General features: G+C 47.6%; 9 protein-coding genes across 9 annotated transcripts; 3 read left to right on the plus strand and 6 right to left on the minus strand.

Moving 5' to 3' along the window:
• Positions 1-23: 23 nt before the first annotated feature.
• FSST1_007971 (Ctr copper transporter family-domain-containing protein) lies at positions 24-595 on the minus strand (the record flags this gene model as incomplete). Its single annotated transcript, XM_083224809.1, has 2 exons — positions 24-135; positions 201-595. The coding sequence occupies 2 exons, from the start codon at positions 593-595 to the stop codon at positions 24-26; spliced, it is 507 nt and encodes a 168-aa protein (XP_083083932.1).
• A 611-nt stretch (positions 596-1,206) lies between these two features.
• FSST1_007972 (ferric reductase like transmembrane component-domain-containing protein) lies at positions 1,207-3,318 on the plus strand (the record flags this gene model as incomplete). Its single annotated transcript, XM_083224810.1, has 6 exons — positions 1,207-1,322; positions 1,386-1,648; positions 1,699-1,810; positions 1,859-2,119; positions 2,171-2,272; positions 2,331-3,318. 6 exons carry the CDS (start codon positions 1,207-1,209, stop codon positions 3,316-3,318), a joined length of 1,842 nt encoding a protein of 613 aa, XP_083083933.1.
• A 621-nt stretch (positions 3,319-3,939) lies between these two features.
• FSST1_007973 (bulb-type lectin domain-containing protein) lies at positions 3,940-4,359 on the plus strand (the record flags this gene model as incomplete). Its single annotated transcript, XM_083224811.1, has 2 exons — positions 3,940-4,145; positions 4,209-4,359. 2 exons carry the CDS (start codon positions 3,940-3,942, stop codon positions 4,357-4,359), a joined length of 357 nt encoding a protein of 118 aa, XP_083083934.1.
• Positions 4,360-4,677: 318 nt separating this feature from the next.
• On the minus strand, positions 4,678-4,923 carry FSST1_007974 (uncharacterized protein; the record flags this gene model as incomplete). Its single annotated transcript, XM_083224812.1, has 1 exon — positions 4,678-4,923. One exon carries the CDS (start codon positions 4,921-4,923, stop codon positions 4,678-4,680), a length of 246 nt encoding a protein of 81 aa, XP_083083935.1.
• An 801-nt stretch (positions 4,924-5,724) lies between these two features.
• On the minus strand, positions 5,725-7,144 carry FSST1_007975 (uncharacterized protein; the record flags this gene model as incomplete). Its single annotated transcript, XM_083224813.1, has 5 exons — positions 5,725-6,121; positions 6,179-6,319; positions 6,376-6,493; positions 6,550-6,919; positions 6,998-7,144. The coding sequence occupies 5 exons, from the start codon at positions 7,142-7,144 to the stop codon at positions 5,725-5,727; spliced, it is 1,173 nt and encodes a 390-aa protein (XP_083083936.1).
• Positions 7,145-9,521: 2,377 nt separating this feature from the next.
• On the plus strand, positions 9,522-11,404 carry FSST1_007976 (Alpha/Beta hydrolase protein; the record flags this gene model as incomplete). Its single annotated transcript, XM_083224814.1, has 2 exons — positions 9,522-10,073; positions 10,130-11,404. 2 exons carry the CDS (start codon positions 9,522-9,524, stop codon positions 11,402-11,404), a joined length of 1,827 nt encoding a protein of 608 aa, XP_083083937.1.
• A 665-nt stretch (positions 11,405-12,069) lies between these two features.
• Positions 12,070-13,778, minus strand: FSST1_007977 (cytochrome P450; the record flags this gene model as incomplete). The annotated part of the gene is made up of 3 exons (XM_083224815.1): positions 12,070-12,105; positions 12,158-13,406; positions 13,459-13,778. The coding sequence occupies 3 exons, from the start codon at positions 13,776-13,778 to the stop codon at positions 12,070-12,072; spliced, it is 1,605 nt and encodes a 534-aa protein (XP_083083938.1).
• A 946-nt stretch (positions 13,779-14,724) lies between these two features.
• FSST1_007978 (uncharacterized protein) lies at positions 14,725-15,851 on the minus strand (the record flags this gene model as incomplete). The annotated part of the gene is made up of 3 exons (XM_083224816.1): positions 14,725-15,382; positions 15,435-15,559; positions 15,612-15,851. 3 exons carry the CDS (start codon positions 15,849-15,851, stop codon positions 14,725-14,727), a joined length of 1,023 nt encoding a protein of 340 aa, XP_083083939.1.
• A 1,612-nt stretch (positions 15,852-17,463) lies between these two features.
• On the minus strand, positions 17,464-19,151 carry FSST1_007979 (Zn(II)2Cys6 transcription factor domain-containing protein; the record flags this gene model as incomplete). Its single annotated transcript, XM_083224817.1, has 4 exons — positions 17,464-18,222; positions 18,275-18,409; positions 18,465-19,013; positions 19,092-19,151. 4 exons carry the CDS (start codon positions 19,149-19,151, stop codon positions 17,464-17,466), a joined length of 1,503 nt encoding a protein of 500 aa, XP_083083940.1.
• Positions 19,152-19,246: the final 95 nt, after the last annotated feature.

The following is a 19,246-nucleotide window of genomic DNA, read 5'->3' on the forward strand; positions in this document are numbered from 1 at the left end:
TGAGACGAGTATCTCGCGCTTTGTCAATGTAGACTATAGTTTGTTGAATATCGACTACAAATAACACTTCCGAGAAATACCCCAGCTAATACCGAGAGAAAATAGCCAACATTCATTGTCATAACAGCAAGCATTCTAGGTTAACAGAACACTAGTCAACCTCTTTACTTAGTGATCCAATATTAGGCAAGAAAACTCACAACAGATAGCTGACGCCTGCAATCACGACGTCAATCGCTCCTAGCATTGCAGCTTCATTCGCTCTCCATGGGCGCTGGCCAATCTCAACGGCTGGGTGTTCCGCCAGCAGGCCTTTGGTACGCCTCTGCCTGAGACCATCCCTGATGCTGTAAAAGTTGACGTGTATAGCAAGCAGTATGCGGAATATGATGGTCAAGGCAATGAGGAAAATGCAAACACCTGCATATTGTCCCGTGGTCGTTGGGGCGAAGGACTTTGTCCAGAGTAGTGTCGTGGTAGAAGTGAAGAAAGCCATGTTCATTTGCTCCATATTCATATCTATATCCATAGTGCTTGCATTGGGAGTTGGCATGGCCATTGAACTGCCCGTCGAAGTAGTCATGTCCATTTTCATTGAGCTTGAAACGGGTTTGTATAGTAACTTGTTTGTATCAGACTTTGCAAATCGTGGAAAACCACCAAATAGTAACTTAATTATAAACAGAGGTATATACCGACCACTACTTACCTAAATTTATATCGTCGTGTTATATGGTAAGGCATAGTCTTATCGTCGCTGATAAACTTGCTCAAACTTACTCAAGTGCCGTTTATGCGATGATGGAGTGGAAACATACTCCAGGTCGAATGATGATTAATTAATACTTCGACCTATCATAGTTAATGCTTACGGAACTCGGCACAAGACCCTTGCTGGGTAGTTGTAAGACAGTTACTTACTTGGTCAAGGGGAACGTACTTACATTGCTTTGTATCTAGTCGGAAATCCAGTCGATGAATTGCCATTTCTTCCTTTCTTTTCTGTTTATAAACTTCTCTGGGTCATTATTGCCCCTTCTGGCCTTTCCAAAACTACACATATTAAACTTGAGGACGGTAGCCTGTATCACCCATCTGTGTTGTCAAGACTTTGACATATAAGCATCTCACCCAACAGTCTTTCACCGATATCTCCTCGAGCGTTTATTCTTCGATTTGTTCATCAGCGGTGATCTCTTCTCCTCTATGGAGTCAGCAGCATGGCTCACGCCCCCAATTCAGTTGACTGGGAGCCGTGCATTTACTTGTGATGGCTTCACAGAAGCGCAATGCGCCTGGTATATGAAAAGATGGCATTTCTGGTAAGCTGTGAATTTACCAGATCAATAAACCTCTCTTAAATAGTCCTATCTAACGTAAAAAAGGTACATTGCGGACCATGTCTACGCTTTGCCTACAGTAGCCTTCTTCATGAGTGGCATTGGACTCTTTACAATCGGCCACTTAGTATCCTACTACATTCTTAGCCTTGCCTGTCCGACATTCCGTGGATCTAGACCCTGGCAAATTTTAATTGCCACCATAAGATATTTTTCGTATCGTGGGTTCCATGTTACATCACTTGGATTTAACTCGGCTCCCGTTGGAGTGATGTTACTGGGACTTGCTGGAACAATTTTCTTTTTTTGTGAGTGAGTCAAACAGCCACAAAGGCGAACGATTATTAATGAGTGATAGGCATGGATCTAATCCCTCAGCCGTACTATTGGCCTTCGCTAGACTTTGGCGGCTCACCACCATTAGGAACAAGATCCGGATGGTTGGCTTTGGGATGCATGCCATTTGTATTGTTCGTCTTGCAATAACTACTATAACCTCTTTAACCATTGCTGACTAGCAATAGCGCTACTGCAACCAAAACAAACTGGATCACCTTCGTGACAGGCATCTCGCACGAGAGGCTCCAAGTGTTCCATCGATGGATAGCTTACGCATTTTTTATACTTGCGCTCTTGCACACATTCCCGTTTATTGTTTATCATATCAGATTTCACGATATGCAAATGCATTTCAAGATGAGCCTTTTGTTTTATTGGACAGGTATCGTCGCTTTGATCTTCCAAGCCTGGCTTACGTTTGCATCTCACAGTGCCATTCGGTAAGTGTATCTGGATATCTTGCCTATAACTACTAGCTTACATGGAAACAGAAAACTGTTGGGATATGAATTCTTTAAGGCAACGCACTTCTTTGCTGTTGTTGTATTCATGATCACTTTCTTTTGGCACTGTGACTATACCCTAACATCCTGGTAAAGCTGCCTTTCATGTCCACCTTTGTCAAGCACTGGCACTGATGCTTCTTTACAGGCACTACTTTATAGGTACTGTAGCGGTATATGTCCCCTGCTATGTCTATCCCTGGCTACGAACCTTGTTTGAGTATGGTGTTCAAACAAAGGCTCATGTCACAGTAGAGGACAACGGTTTCGTCCGTGTCACTATCTCTGCAAACGTCACATGGGAAATAGGACAGCACTGCTTCCTACGCTTTACTGGCTTTGGGCTTGCAGAAGCCTTGTCATCGCATCCATTTACGATTTGCTCCTTACCATCCACGTCTCCAGCTGACCAGTCGGTCCTTGTTTTTTATCTCAAGAGACACAGAGGTTTTACAGCAAAGTTGTATGAACACGCCTTACAAAACCCAGGAGCTCAGGTCTCAGTGCTGGTGGATGGCCCATATGGGGGCATAAACACACAGCCATTTCTCAACAACAACCATCTCGTTGTCATCGCAGGAGGTTCTGGAGCTGGATGGACTTTGCCTTTTATTGAACAGTATGCCGCAGTCCACACAGCCGAGGGCAATGAAGACTGCAGAGGAGATCAAACGGACAGATGCCCGTTTTCATCACTTCGTGTGATATTAGCATGCCGAGATGTCGAGAGCTGCAACTGGTATCGACAGGTTGTAAGTGAAACCTTGCTCAAGTACACAGACAAGATGGTCTCGAGATTGCATGTGCAGCTCTATCATACCGGCGGAGCCATACCTGAAACAATCATCCCATTGAATAGAAGCTCAGTTTCCAGACCGAAAGAATCGGGAATCGAAAAGGGGACCGAAATTCCGGTAGCATTCGACGAACTCAACGGTCGACCCGACTTGCCAGGAGTTTTGAAAGGGGTGGCAATTGAGATGACATCTACTGACTCGCTTGGCGTATACGTTTGCGGTCCAGACACTATGCAGAATGATGTTCGAAACACTGTTGCATCTTTAAATTTGAATATCCTCAGGAGTTCAGACTCTACGGGAGTTTACTTACATTCCGAACACTTCTCTTGGGCATAAGTGTAGGATATAAGTGTAGATAGCCTGATGGCGAAGTATGCGCCTAGGACCGAAGAGAGACGTTGCTAAAAGTATTCATTTTCAAACCATGCCCATCTCTCATCGCTGTCCATAAATGACATAAATGCTGCTGCCCAGAGTCGATAAAGCAGGCCAACCAATGGAAGGAGACGATGATTTCTCTTCTCTCAAATACACAGAGAATTTGACTCGGAGAAAGCCACTTACCACTTGATTATTGCTATACCGTGTCCAAATCGCTCGTCGGAACCCGATGAGTAGATGTGCCGACAGACTGGGGGAGTACAAACCATGTCAGAGGCCTATAAAGGAAGACTGATGATACGTGTGACTGCATTATGCACTGTACCGTAAGTCGCCAGGTCGAACATGATTGGATGTATTGGACGGTTGTGAGAGCTAGAGTGAGACAGGCAAACATCTCTGAAGGTACGACGATATACAAGGTGCTCTCTTGGTCCTTACCAAATGACACTCGAGGTCCTTTGTGTCTATAAAAGCCTTCAATCTCTCCCTCACCCCGATCAAAAAACTCTTAATTCTGCTCATCATCACTCAACACTTCCTTCTCAATCAACTACTCATCTCCAATCACACACAATGGGTTACGGCACTCTTGACAACGGCGACTGGCTCATGGTTGGTATGAGTATCTTCAGCAAAGATCGCTCCGTTGAGCTCCGTATGCAAGACGATGGCAAGCTTGCCATTTACTACAACAATCGCTGCGCTTGGCAGAGCACCGACCAGCAGGTTGGCAACGCAAAGGGTGCCGTCATGCAAGGTGACGGTAATCTCTGTATTTAGTACGTCCAATATTTCTTCGCCGAGGGTTTGTTGCAATTTTGCTGACCGCACTTCCCCTGTAGTGACAAGAATGGTAAAGCCACTTGGCATACCAACACTGCTGCCCCAAGCGGTGACAACAAGACATTCGTGGCTGTCCAGGATGGTGGAAACCTCGTTTTGTACAAGAACGGTGGCGCTACTCCAATCTGGTCGTCCAAGAGCAACAAGTAAGTCGGCTAGAAAGACTCGCAAGATGTATGCATTGTGGGAGGGTATAATATGAGTTGAGACCTGGATGAGTTCTGCTTGTTTACGGTTCCGTTCCCTTAGCACGTGTAGCCACGGATGCAACCAAATGGAGAAATCACTCATTACTGCAGCAAGTGTCAATTTATAAGCCTTCATAAATCGCGTCTTTCTGAATGCAACTTGTATAGCATAGACAGCGTTAACACCAGCATAAGGGTCTCGTTGGGTTATGTCGAGATTACCAAAAATCCAGGGTGAGATACTGCCAGTTTTATCATCGAGTCCTAGGTTAATCAGCAGCTAAATTTCGAGGCAAGCTAATGCTGCGGTTGAAGTCATGGAACCCGTTTTGGTCGTAGTGGTAGCATCCACGAGAGTCGTAACAGTAGCCATACCGACCCGAGTAGCCGCAGAATCGGGAGCAGCCGTCGATGGGGTCTCAGCGAGGCTTGCCGTAGTTGTGGTTGTTGGCCGGCAGGTGCCGGCTTTTGCTTTGAGAAGGAGGGCAGTGATGGCTACAAAGTTAAGGAGGGACATGCGAGTCATTTTGTTGTGCTGAGAAACAACTGTTGAAACAAGCGTATGTAATTGTAGATATTGTAGCATGAGTTGAATGAGTGTGAGTAGTGGGAGATTATAAGAGGCAAATCTGAGTTAAAAGCGTTTGGAAGACATGTTCTTTTTTGACTCTGCTCTCTGTGTTATTAGTAGCGATGGGTAGTGGTTTGGAAAGGGACCATTGTCAATATTCTAGTACTAGACTTATTGATTAGATCATTATGAGAAATCCAGTAGCACCGTTCTGATTAATCCCATAGGTAGTTCAGGATCTTTACGGACTGTCTTTGGCCCCGTAAGTCCTCTTGGGTTAAGGTCGCCTCAGGACACCGCAGGATTTTATTTGATGTCAAGACATTAATTGTGGCTCTCGAGTGAAGCGGTGCTATGAAAAGCGTCATTTTACGTCTACCGATTGACATTCTCGATAATTTGGTACAAAAGCTATCTGCCATTGACCTGGTGGCGCGCCTAGTGTTGTCACACTATCGATTTCAAAACTAGGTAGGCCCGTAATGCTAAAGGTAGGTTCCGGAAACAGCAAATGGTACCTGGCCAAATTCCAGTCTGGGTCTAAGACGGAACGGACCGTAATCGATGGTCGAGATCTGAGTAAATACGTCACTTAAACTACACAGGATGACTCGAGTGCCTTTGCGCGCGTGGACCTGACTACATGACTTAGTGAAATTAAATTCCACTGGGTAGGCAAATGGATGTTGTCTATTGTAAAAGGGTATCATAAATACATAGTGAAACAATACGAATGGGAGGAAAAAAGATTTTGTTTTAGAAAGAAGGTGCTCGATCATGGCTTTGATAACCACCTTTGACCTGAGCTTGCGGCAAGTTCCTCAACTCTATCGAGTTCTCGTCGCTGAAGGTGCTCAGGCGCTCGTGTTGAACCCTGACCTCCTCCGTCTTCAGAACTCCGCCAGCATTCGCGGATACCTTCAACCCGCTAATGCTTTCGTCCGAATCCTGGAGATGTTCTTGCGACTCTTGCCAACCTGACATAATAACTACGGAATTTCGGCCGTATCGCGAGTTGGGGCCATATCTTCGGGATGCTCTGAGAGTTGAAGATGGGACTGTATTTCTCGTTTCGTGATCGTTAGGGTTTGTACCGGTCTTGTTCTTGTTGTAACTTCTCGAGCTTGACTTCAGTTCGTGGTAAAGCATTCGCCTGTCTTGGGTTAGTACCAACCAATTCAAATAAAAACAACAAGGGCATGAAACATACAAAACGGGAATACAGATGGCCATGATGGAGGCGGCAGGTTCAGTCAGGGTCCAGATCGTGAGGTCGACGCGGTCGTAGGTGATATCGTCACTCTTCATGCTGACCACAAGGACAGACTTGACGATACCGGTGATACCAGCACTGAAGAAGACGTTAGCTCACAAGGATAAGTACTTTGGGAAGCCAACCAAACTTACATGGCACCCAAACTCATTGCAACAGCTACTCCAAGTCGCTCTCGTCGTCGCATAGTCATTCGCATCAAGATGGCCCAGGGGAGGAGTGCCAAGACAAAGTCGAGAACGGCCGAATAGTCTGGACCGAATTAGTCAACAGGGCAACCATCTTGTTAATTCTTCACCAAAACTCACAGGCAGCAAATAACTGGAACTGAAGTAGCGCCTTTGGGTCCCAGCAAGTACCGGGTACCGTTTTATCGAAGACTCGGGCAAGAGGAGAGCATTTGGCAAGACCAAAGATCCAGACCAAGTTCATGGAGACATTGATGGTTATGATGACGAAGATTAGGAAGTATTTCATCCATACGTTGGTGGCGATTCGGTACAAGGTGATGGCGAAGGACGTTTTGCTAGTCGTCGTTGCGATGATGCCGAAAGCAGCTCCGACGATGGTGTTGAGGTTGATCTTTTTTAAGTTTTCGTCACTGATGGTTGCCTTGTGCCGACCGAACCCCAAAGAGACCAGATACGTGTTGATGGCGACAGAGATCATTAGCGTTACCTAGAAGGCGGGACAGATCCACTGGTCAGCACCAACAGCTTCGACGTTGTTGATTAAGTAGGTAGAGCTCCAACTAACCTGAGCCGCGATGAGGAACCAGTCATCGTACCACAATCCCTTGCCTCGCCATCGCTTGCAGTAGACACGCAGAAACAATAGGATAAGACTTATAAGTGCCAACGTCCAAATGGACGCAAGCAAGCGAGTTCCTCGCTCATCCTCCATTGCGACCCTGTCACAGTGGGAGTTATCAGAGACTTTTGAGAAGAGACAAAGTAAAGAAAAGGAAAACTCAGATCATTGGGTTGAATGGAGTGCAAGAACTGTTGAAACCAACGCCGATCTGAATTCCATTACGAATCCTGGTTACAGTGGCAGATCCCTGGGTCCCGGTAGATATATATATCATGGTGCTGATCATCAATTGTGCTTCAGTGCGCCAGTCATCTGTTAGCGTCAGGTCAGGAGTAACCTTGTAATGGAGGTTCCGACACCGAGGTCCCTCAGGCCATCAACAGCAGTTGTGGTAAAGATTGGCAAAACCGCCGACAACTGGGGACTTTTGGGCTGGCGCATTGATCGCGCATCCACCCGGAGAGCCGGGCTATGGCTGCAGCTAATGACGGAACCCCTTTCTGCTTCGATGCAATCCATCATTGATTGGAAGCTAACGACTTCTAACGCCACTAGCCTTGCAAGTGTAATTAGCTCGACGCTTGTGGCTGAGGTGACTCGTATTTCACAGTGATGAGAAAGACTGTGGCCAATTGATTCAGTGAACATGCTTATTTTACAACACAAATACCCCCTTTGGCTTGGACAGCTGAGCCGGGAGATGCATGCTAGGGTCAAACGCGCCGTCGAAGGCACGGGGATTTCTACCACAAATTCAGGATCCTTCGCTCTCTGTGAAAAATGGACATGGTGAAACGACAAGATGCATAAAGATAAATCCTTGCTGATGCAGGTGCAATTCCACGTGGGGATGAAGGGTCAGAAGGATGATCATTACTGTACTCGTCTTCGTTGGTAGATAAGAGAGAAAAAAAACATGAAGATCCGGCTCCTCGGCAGGAACGCACACACGCATGAACCGTAGGCTTGGAAATTTATCTGTTGGAAACTGAGAAATTACAGAGACAAGGTTACATTGTCGTTGTCTTCAACATAACTGGTGGGGGAATCGTGTAGCCGAGTGTAACACTAAAAGGGTGATTTCGTGTTCTCCCACAAAGCCAAGAGGCAAATCATATGGAGAATGTGGACACGAAATTTAACCTTGCTTACTAGGTCCCTAATTCTCGTACGTTGGACTCTCGTTCCTTTCTCTTCTGTCCATGCAAAATCCGTTGACAGCGGCCGCGGGGTTGTATTGCACAGACAAACGGTACATAGTAGCTGATTGCAAGCCCACCAAAGTGTGACGCGAAGGAAGCTGGTGACAGACTGTTGTCCCTCTAGCTCCCTCACTAACTTACGAATAACCAAAGACGGGGAAAACCCGCGGTAACCGAGCAAATGCCCGAAGTGCCAAGCGGTGCTAAATGAAAATCTCTTGTCGACTTATCCACCAGCAGACAGCGGAGAAATATCCGCGCTCCCGGCTTCTGTCTATTATACTGGAGATGTCACTATTATAGGATTTATGCCCTTTCTATACCTTAATCACGCAACGTCCCCAAGCGAAGCCATGACATGTTGGGTTCCTATGGGTCAAATGTCGGCCGATTCTTAGTACAGTTTGAGACATCTCCTAGCGCTCACCGACTGGAGCTAAACCCAACGCAGTTGCTGTTGCGACACTTGTTGGTCCCCTTTCACTCTACTTTAATGTCCAAGGGTCCCTCCCAACGCCTTTTCCTTCCTTCCTTCCAACCATTTCGGAAATAAAGGGACCCGTGACAAGGTTTTGGGCTGTCTGTTGGACATAGCGTTGAAGGATCTGGTCTAAAGACCGCGGGCAGACGGTAAATGGATATCAACTATAGTAGTACTCTGTAGTTATAGCCAGCAAACGGAGCAACGAGATTGTAGAAAGAAAGAGATCTACAACAAATCTGTTCAGCCGTTTGAATGACTCGAACGTGCCGATTCAAGGTGGGGGAGCTGACCTGAATGGGCACACTTTGTTCGGTGCAGTCATGGAAATGTGGAAGGGATCGACAGACCTAGTCAAAGTATATTCCTCTGAGGGTGTTTTCGCTCCTGTTCTTCTCCCACTATCCCAACATGACAGGCTCACGAGCCCAGTTTTCCAGGCGGAGGTCAGGGGATGCCCTTCGGATCTAGTTATCCTTCATGGGTCACCCCAAGACAATCGGCAAATTGCAACAGGCATTCAGAGTAGCCATGTTGGCCGTCTTTGCCTTTCGCATGGGTAAAGCTCCGAGCATTATGCGACGACTGGCCCACCAGGCGTTTGCTCTTAAAGAACCGCTGAGCCGATGTGATCGACATGTCTTATTGCACATCAAGCCACTGATGCAAGTCTGTCTTCCACGAGCTACTTCTTCTCCTTCTCCTTCGAGAACCTCATTCTAGAAGCCCGGCTTTTCACCCTCCAAGACAAAAGCACCCTGTCCCTTCCACAGCACGCTACAACATGCATACAAATACGCTAAGCCTGTTCCTGGCTGCTGTCTCAGGCTTAACGCTCTCAGAGGCATCTGTTCTCCCGCTTCATCCTCGTGCAGGACCTCCTGGCCCTCCTGGCCCTCCTGTTGCTCATCCTCATCCCCCTGGTGTTGGTCCTCATGGTCATTCTGGGCCTAGAGGTCCTCCCCCCCCTGGTCCCCCTGGCCCTCCTGGTGCTCATCCTCCCCCTCCTCCTCCCGGTGTCCCTGCTGTCCAACTTCGCAACGGTACCTACCATGGCAAGCACAGCGATGAGTTCAACCATGATCTCTTCCTTGGTATGCCATATGCCCAACCTCCTGTAGGCTCTCTCCGTTTCTCCTCCCCCAAGGCTCTCGATGAAGCCTGGACTGGTCACCGAGATGCCAAGGAGTTCGGATGGATGTGCATCGGTTACGGTTCCGATACTCAGTCCCTTGGTAACCCTGTTAATGAGGACTGCTTGACGATCAACATCGTCCGTCCGTCCGGCGTTGATGCTGGAGACGAGCTTCCTGTTGGCCTTTGGGTCCACGGTGGTGTAAGTCCCGACCTTGACAAGTTTTAACTTTGAACTATTACTAACACGTATGATAGAGCTACACCAACGGTGGTTCTCGTGACCCCAGGTACAATCTCAGCTGGATTGTGGACCAGTCCGTTAAGGAGGGTAAGCCCATCATTGCTGCCTCCATCAACTACCGTGTCTCCCAATGGGGTTTCCTCTTCAGTGACGAGATGCAAAAGGAGAACGCTGGCAACCTTGCGTTCAAGGACCAACGCTTGGCCCTCAAGTGGCTCCACGACAACGTCGCTGCCTTTGGCGGAAGCCCCGACAAAGTCACAGTCTGGGGAGAGTCTGCTGGTGCTCGATCCCTCGGTATGCAACTTGTTGCTTACGATGGTCAGCATGACGATCTTTTCCGTGCCGCCATCCTCGAGTCTGGTAGCCCTGTTGCTCTTTTCGGGAATGCTGCCTCTTGGCAGGACTACTATGACGCCCTTGTCAAGAAGACTGGATGTGACTCTTCCTCCAACACCCTCGACTGCCTCCGTGAGGTCCCTTGGGAGACTCTCAACAACATCTTCAACAGCACCACTGCCCTCAGCGTCCCTACCCCTCCTCTTACTGCTGTCGTTGACGGGGACTTCATGACTGCTCAGGCTCCTGAGCTCCTCCGCTCTGGCAAATTCGCACACGTTCCCCTCCTGATGGGCAACAACTTCGATGAGGGCACTGCCTACGGTAAGAAGGGTATCAACACCACTGAGCAGTTCCAGACTTGGGTCTCTAGCCTCGGCCTTGATAAGGATGCTGTCGCCACTGCTACCGAGCTCTACCCCGACGACCCTGAGAAGGGTATTCCCGCCTCTTTCGTCGGCCGACCTCAGAACGAGTATGGTCTCCAGTGGAAGCGATCTGCCTCTTTCGCTGGTGACTTCCAGCAACACGCTGGTCGTCGTCTTTTGGCCGAAACCTTCTCTGCTGCCGACATCCCCGTCTTCACTTACCTCTGGAACGTTTACGTCAACGGCCTCCCTCCTATTATCGGAGCCACTCACTTCCAAGAGGTTGCTTTCGTTTTCAACAACGTCAAGGGTGTTGGCTATGGTGCTAACCCCTTCGAGGGCAAGCCTGAAACTTTTGTTCAGCTCGCTGACCTCATGAGCAAGATGTGGGTTGCCTTCATGCACGACATTACCCCCAACACTGTTGAGACTGCCCCTGAGCATGTCGCCTGGCCTCAGTACTCCCTCGAGGACCCTCTCAACATTGTCTTTGACGTTAACAAGACTGGACTTACCTACACTGCCGTTGACGACACACATAAGAAGGAGATTTCTTTCCTCCTTGATGATGTTTTCGCTTAAACAAAGGTCGTAAGCGCTACAGCATGTTGACCAAATATAATGTGTAATGGACTTTGTTCTGTCTTCCACCCAGAGACATATTTTTCAGATAGACTAGGGTAATCTGGCACCCTGTATTCATAAATGGACTCTGAATAACCTTTTACGATAACGCATCCAAAAACGAATGATATCGCTTCTTCAAAATGGCCATTCTATTAATATAAATAATGTACTCGGCACTTAGTAGCAATATATCCTGTCACACTCTATGATATGTTCCTTTTAGAGGGAGAGGTGGCTGCCGTGGGCACAGCTCAACAAAAACCTTTTTCATTGCCTCATTATCTACCCATATCTGTTAAAATGCAAAAAGGATATTATCCTAGAGCCTATTGAGACCTATATCTTAACAATATCATGTGGTTAAATCGTTGCCATATTAACTTATATAGCTGCTTTATGACGTATTCATTAGAAACTTTAGTTGTTTTAGAACAACGTATATAAAAGTATATTTCTTTTGCCTACACATCAAACTGTGCATATTTCTCAACTAATAGACATGTTGCCGAGTTAACTATGATCTAATTATCGAGAAAAATCGAGAATATTGACAGGGTGCCATTTTAACTATTCCTATAACTGATGTTTTTGCTGAAAATATGCACAGATACTGTAGCCCTTTATTCTCGGTGTGTAAATACCAGCTGGCATTCGTCCTAAAAGCGGAACTTGTCAGCATCGCATCGTTATTGGGATGATTGTACATACCTCTGGAAACAAAGTAGCAAACACTCTGATCTCCTCAGACTGACTAGTTGCATGGTGGACCCAATCGAGTTCCAAAGACGCCTTCCCAATCATGGCGGCCATAGTCAGAGGAACATACTTGCGAGCTAGACAATCATGAGGACCAGCTCCAAAGACAAGCCAATTTTTGGTCTTGGTCTCAGCATCACCTGTGATCCATCGCTCAGGGTCAAAGGTTTCGGGATTCGGGTACACTTGGGGATCATGAAGGGCGGGGTAGCAAGAAGGTACGATCATGGAACCTTTTGATATCGTATAGTTGGGCGTGACGGGAAATGTCTTGGTGGCCTCATAGGGCACAAAGATGACAGGAGGACGATATCGAAGGAGTTCTTTGATGACTGCATTCGTATAAGGAAGTGACTCCAACATCGATAGCTCGAAAGGCCTTTGCTTGTTTCCGCCACGGACACTGAGGTTTTCTTCTCGAAGACGATCAAGCACATCAGGCCGTTGGGCAAGGACTTGGAACAACCAAGTGGTAGCACTGCTGGAAGCATCCTGCGAAGCGAACAAGAAGGTGAACATGGTTTGTCCGATTTCCTCGTCTGTAAACTCGCGAATGAGATTTCTGGGCTTCTCGACCTCCACTTCACCAGCGGCAATACGATCGTTGTACCTCTTAGACTCCATCATATGAAGAACCCATTGATCAACAATACATTTCGGCTCAGCACCGGCGGCCATGTTTGCTTTGCAAGCAGCGGCACACGACGCGAACTCTGCCAGAACAGCATCTGCAGTGCGTTTGCCTCGCCAACATTTGGTGAAAGGTATGTAAACAGACAATGGAACGTTAACGAGCTCGAGAGCGGCAGTGACCTGATAGAAGTCTTCGGCAATCTTTTCGACAGCATCTTGCGAGATGTAGTCACCGAAGAAAGTCCTGCAAGAGAGAGCGCAGTTGATCTCTCTGAAGAGACGCATGAAAGCCATTGGCTTCCCCTTGTTGGCTTCACTTGCTACAATGAAACGTGCGAAGTACTCGTCGTATACCTTCTCCTGGACAGGGAGATAAGTACTAATAGCTTTGTTCGTGAAAAGGCCATTGAGCCCTCGGCGATACTCGGTATGGGCTTTTCCCTGGAGGAAGACCCATGCGCTTGGCCGTAGGAGGGTCTCGGCCATGGGAACGATGCATGGTTTGACGAACGTGGGGGACTTGTAGACTTTGTGTGCGATGTCTCGATCAGAAGCGAGAACAACGAACCTGACATGGTATGTTGAGTAAGAGTAGTGACAAGATGATATGTTGAACTTACTTGTGAAAGACGGATACGCAACTCAGAGGACCACTAGCCCATTGGGCAAGGTAGGCGTCGAACTTGGGGTAAAGTGCTTGAATGAATGGTCCCATGAAGGGAATCTTGAATGCTGGACCAGCGATCGAACCTTTCCGCCAAAGATACATACACTGGTCGTATGCTATAAGGACAGCCATGATGGTGACAGCTATTTGAGCCTTACTGTATCTTTCAAACCAGCTGTAGAAGAGGCCATTCTCTTTGGATATGTCAGTCGCTGTTGAGAAGGACACATTGGAGGACGCCAGGCTGGCGCCATACTCGAGTACGGAAGCCATTGTTGGCTAGGTAGCTATAACATAAAGAGGTATGATTGACACTATCATAAACTTGGGGGAGGTCAGAGTTCTTAAATACATTTTAAGTCCCAAGTTGGAAGGCCCCAGGCGACTGGCCAATTGAGCAGTCAGGACGGATCAGGTCTAAGAACAAGAATACGAAACATGCTGTCTACAGAGATAGTAACTAGTAACGGTAAGAGTCCATAATCATCTATCAAGTCACGCCAATATGCTTGCTTATTTAGGGTGAGCTATGGTGGACTGATATCTGCAACTTCGAGATGTCCGGTTATGGACTAGACTCCGATGTCTGAGGTGGGGAAGACGACTGATGAAATGTCGGGTTAGATCTGTCTTATTCGTCAATACGTCGTAATCCCAAGATATATACTCTGTACGTGAAGCGAGTACTCTATTGATGAAACTGCTGGCTGGCTCGGTCGGTCTCGCATTATGCACAATGTGGTGATTTTGAATATCGTGAACTCGGAGAAATGCCCCAAGCATAGATCAACTAATACCATTGCTTGTATCCGTAAGCTATTCAGTGTTTGATCTGATTGTTTTTTGCTGGGTTGTTCCGGAAATAGCCTGATTATGATCCTCTTTATTGCCCCAATTTACCATGTCGCTTAGGCATCCTTGACGTTTGAGCTTTAGACTGTAAAAATAAATAGTCTAAAAAGTACGGCCGAAGTAGTATAAACTGGCCTACTAATTTCGTCTCTTATTCTTCCAGCCACCTTTCCTGATACCCTTGACGGCATCTTCAACCAAACGGAGACTAATACAATATAGGTCTAGTCTCCGATTGAACACATGAATCCGAATACGCGATGCACGATTGACGAATCGACGTGTCGTGCATTTTTGAAGGGAGGAGGTTGAGGCAGATGACAACTAAAAGTGCGTATGATGTGAATTGAGGAATATTATTGTGCGTTCATGTCAAAATACCGGCCCACTGTTGACGAAATACGTCTGCCCTCTCAGTTTCCAGCCATAGTATGTTCTTCAAGTGAATGACGATATGATCCCATGTTTGTAGTCCCAAGCCATTCGAGGCAATCCTGGCTGCGTAAGTTAGCCACTGGGTTTCTGTTGGGTCTGTGGCTGAGACAATGGCGACAGAAAGAACCCAGATTTGTAGAGAGCCAAAGGGGATGCTCCCAGTCTTTCCTGCCAGAGGCTGGAGGTGGTCTTTAAGCAGCTGAACAATGTTGTTGGAAAGCTCTGTATGCGTGTAATATGTTGTGCCGTGAATGATTAGCATGTAGAGTGCCATTGCGCATCGCAGACATTCGGAATGCGGCGAAGTCCTGTATGGTGGCATGAGCAGGAGCTTATGGACGACGAAACACGTCAGATCATGAAGCTCTGTGCCCAGCAGACTTGTAGCATGTGGTTGATGAAGAATACCACGCAGACGAGTAAACACGTCCGCTATCTCGGGCTGCAGATCAAGAGCCTGCACAACCGGGTCTGGTGTCTCCAAAAACGACGATGATAAGAGCCATTGAAGCGTTGGACTGATTCCATCCCCCGTGCCATCTGCATTCTGAGTTTGGTATTGGGGAGATCCTGTGACCAGTAATGATACCCTTGGGAAATTATGTTAGCACTTTGTCAACCATGAGAAACGGTACCACGCACCAAGCTATCATCCTAGCCGTCAAAGGGCTTGCCTGTTTGACTTGATCAAGCCCCCCACGGATTCCAACAATACGTTTAGCACCATCTATATGAGCTCTGCTGGCACTGATGTTGCCTTTTCCGTGCTAAAAATGAAAGTTAGTAATGAAGAGTGGCTACTCGACTCAAATCACTCACTTCGATAGCAGCCAAGGTAACCACAGAATTCAAAGTCTCATCTTGAATTGCCAACAAGCCACTGCCGATCTTATTTCGTATCAACGATACAGAATCAGCCATGAGAAGCTCCGATACTGGGAAACCTCTTTCAGCTCGGCGTTCTTCATCCAGTGATGCCGTTTGTATCGACACGTGAAATAATGCTGGGTCTGCTAAAGCAAGCGGCCACCACGACACGATGAAAGGATTGGAAGCCATATTGAGGTCAAGAGGATAGTATTGGAAGGAGATGTTTGAGAGAACTAGAAAAAAGTCAGATATCGGCCTTTGATTTGGGTTCAGATGTTTGACATTACAATGTTGTATCAATCGCTGAACATGAACTCTAGGTAGTCTAGTTGTTGGATATGAATCGAATGGATCAAACGACGCGCTCACCGGCGTGGATAGCGCCATTGAACTGTGATGATACGCATCATAGTCGCGGTCATTTGGAGGGGATCGCCTCGTTCCAGCTTTGCCTACAGATTTGCCTCGAACCGACGGTTCCGGTATGGTCGACAACGATGAAGACAAAGGCTCATTTGCGTAAATACACGTGACTTTTCTCTTGACACATCGGGAGCACTTGGGTGTCCCAAGATCGCAACTATGCTTCGCTTTTGCACAGGCGTTGCATGATCTTCGGAGAGACGTTCGCATGGCTAGCCGAGAGGAGTTAGGTAAGCCGTTATTTGGGGTGGAGGAGGAAGTTCGCGCATGTTCGTTGACTGGAACGTGGGTAGCGTTGAGTAAGAGTGGAGTGACATGGGAAGCTGACAGTTCAAGACACGGTCTAACCCAAGTCGGCTATCAGCCCTGTCCTTTCTTCTGTTGCTGATTGATACCTGACGCTTCTGATTGCCGATCATGCTACCCTACATAGGCTCGGAATTGGATGTCACCTCGTGATTGGAATATGACGAATTTCGCAAGCATTACTGTTTTTGATGAAGAAAGTATACATACACGAACTGAAACGCCTGGGGATGGCATCGGCAATTGTGCGGCATTTGATGTGTCTAGATTCGTATCTGCAAGCCATATTGCTTTTCCTGCTCAAGTTTCAAATTAGAGTCGACTAAGTAGGTAATTATGGAGTTTACGCAGTGTAGATCAACCGTGGCCTTGACAGGTGGATATTGAAACCAACTGTAAAGTCGCAAACTAGGGCCCAAAACGTCAAGAGCGGTCTTGGATACCAAAAAGACCGGACTTCAATGCTACCCACGGTCTTGGAGACTTTTGCGATCTGTCAGAATATACTTGCAAAATCTTCTAACTCCTTGGTTTCGAGTTGATGGAGTCGCCGAACAGCAATACCGGACGAACTCCTTAAAAGAAGGAAGTTAACTGGCACGGGGAAACATTCCAAGTTTTAGCATGATTCCGCTGTGGGGGATCTGGTACCGGAACCCTCACAATGATAGACACGCCAAGACTCAATGCTTCATGGTCTTGCAGCACCTTATCTGAGCCCAATTATCTGTACCCCTAACGTTTTGTTTACTCATACATTGGTCACTAAGTCAATAGTAAGCGGACCGCAATAAAAATTTGCTACTGCCGAGATTGCAAGGCTGCAGGGTTCAATTGAGGACAAGGCAGATGACAAAATGCTATCATGGATTACCTGAAAGTCAATCATCCCACTACTTTGAACCATTTGACAATGATGGGTTAGATTGTCGGGAACCCTGAAGATCCTTATAGCGTTAATTTGATGGGGGGAGCTTCTCAAAGTCTAATCGATGCCTTATAGCGTTAATAGTACTCATACTAATCGTCTGTGCTTATCATTCTTGCCATTGTTATCTGTGCCGGACTGCCACTAAGCCATCAAATCCCTCGCTAAACCTGGGGCAAAATAAGCGAGTCTGATGCCGTACATGTCCCGAATGTCGTTCAGCCTCGTTTGCCCGTCCTCCACTTGCTCTGGGGTGCTATGGGGACTCACAATGACGACAGAGAGCGGCCAAACGAGATGATACATGATAACGCTTTGCCGTTCCGGCACCGAGAGAGGCCGCCCCTGCTTGTCGACCTCGCCCATCAAATAAGGCAGGGCACTGCAAAGCTTATGGATCATGGCCTTGATCTGCCCTACGGAGATGGCTCCGGCGGTCCGGGCCAATTGTGTCTCCTCATCACCCATCGTTTCCAGCTGCAACAGGGCGTCCGAGCACTTGGATAGTCTCGCGAAGAAGAGAATTAAGTACAAAGCAAACTGACTCCACCTGGAAGCAGTCCATCGTGAATCAAAACTGATGAGAGACTGATTGGCTGGGTTCTTGGGCCGTTTGTCCGTCGTTTCTTGTGGTCTGAGTTTCGTGGGCATGGCGTCTTTTTGGATCATGGCTAGCTCCCCTGCGATTGCCAAGGCTTGTTTGATGAGCGACACGAGCTGAGCTTGCTGCACAATTGGTGTCGATGCTGAATCGGGAGCTGTGATTTGCTTGGAGGCTCGGTAAAACTGTCCAATGCGAGTCACCACCAGGGCCAAGCGTACGACATGCCTTTTGCTATCCAGTTGTGCGTCAGGCATGTCTAGGCATTGCATGCTTTCCTTGGACACGAGGGAAGGGAGTTGCTTTGTTTTTGTCTCAGTACCCGAGCTATATCAGGGATTAATATGTACTAACCAATTGCGTGAAGATCCATGAATGAAGTGAAGACCCGTCAACCTTGGTGAGAATCCGATGGCCAACAAGATCGAAGAGCTTGGAAATACCTGCCATGTGCACGGTCTTTGTTGTTTGCCCTTGGCACTCAATATCCTGGAAGTCTCGTCAATGTCCGTAGATTATCGGGATGCAGGGCTCACCGTATTACCTCAATCATACCCATGAGCATCAACGACACCAAGGTCTCGTCTTTCAGGGGCCGTTTTGATACAGAAAGATCTCTATTGACAGTGCGTAAGGCAGCTCCATAGTGGCCCCGCGCCGCAACATACAGCGTTGAGGACTTGTAGTGCCGGGAAAGCGCCATGTGAGCTATAGCCAAAGTGGCCGGACGTATACACGATGACCGGCTCGAGTCCCTGTACATGCCCTCGAGGAATTCCATATGCCCCAAAATGACGCCTGGCGCCGGAGGCACGCAGTACTCGTGCAGGAAGAAGGCAAGGGACTCATCCTCGAATGAGGGCTGGGGTTGTCGAGCAACCACTATGCTGGTGAACCTTGTGGGAGTGAGCCCATGACTTGACCCCTTGCTCAAGACGAGGGGCTGCGCAGATTTACGACGGGCAATGGGCTCACCACGGACAAGACTATGACCAGGCTCTCCGTGAAATCGGAACGCTAGTGGGCGATCATAGCCAGGGCATGAGGCTTTGTATAGCTCACAGCGTCTGCATCCTGGACGTCTTCCATCGCACTAACAGGCATACGCGGATTAGCAGGCTGGGCATATGGAAATAGGTGCAGAACAAGAAGAAGAAAGGAAAGAAAGTACCTTGATCTTTCGCTTCCTGCAGCGGTCGCAGCCCCTGCTAAGGGTGCCGGGGAAGACCATAACCACAAATTGCAACCTTTTTTTCTGGCCACTCAGGACGGAAATAGAAAAATATTAGAGACGCGGTCTGCAATCAGTAGAGTTAGTGGAGCTTG

This window comes from Fusarium sambucinum, chromosome II (genome assembly GCF_050947815.1).
Source record: "Fusarium sambucinum isolate potato_lamoka chromosome II, whole genome shotgun sequence".
NCBI classification, from domain to species: Eukaryota; Fungi; Ascomycota; class Sordariomycetes; order Hypocreales; family Nectriaceae; genus Fusarium; species Fusarium sambucinum.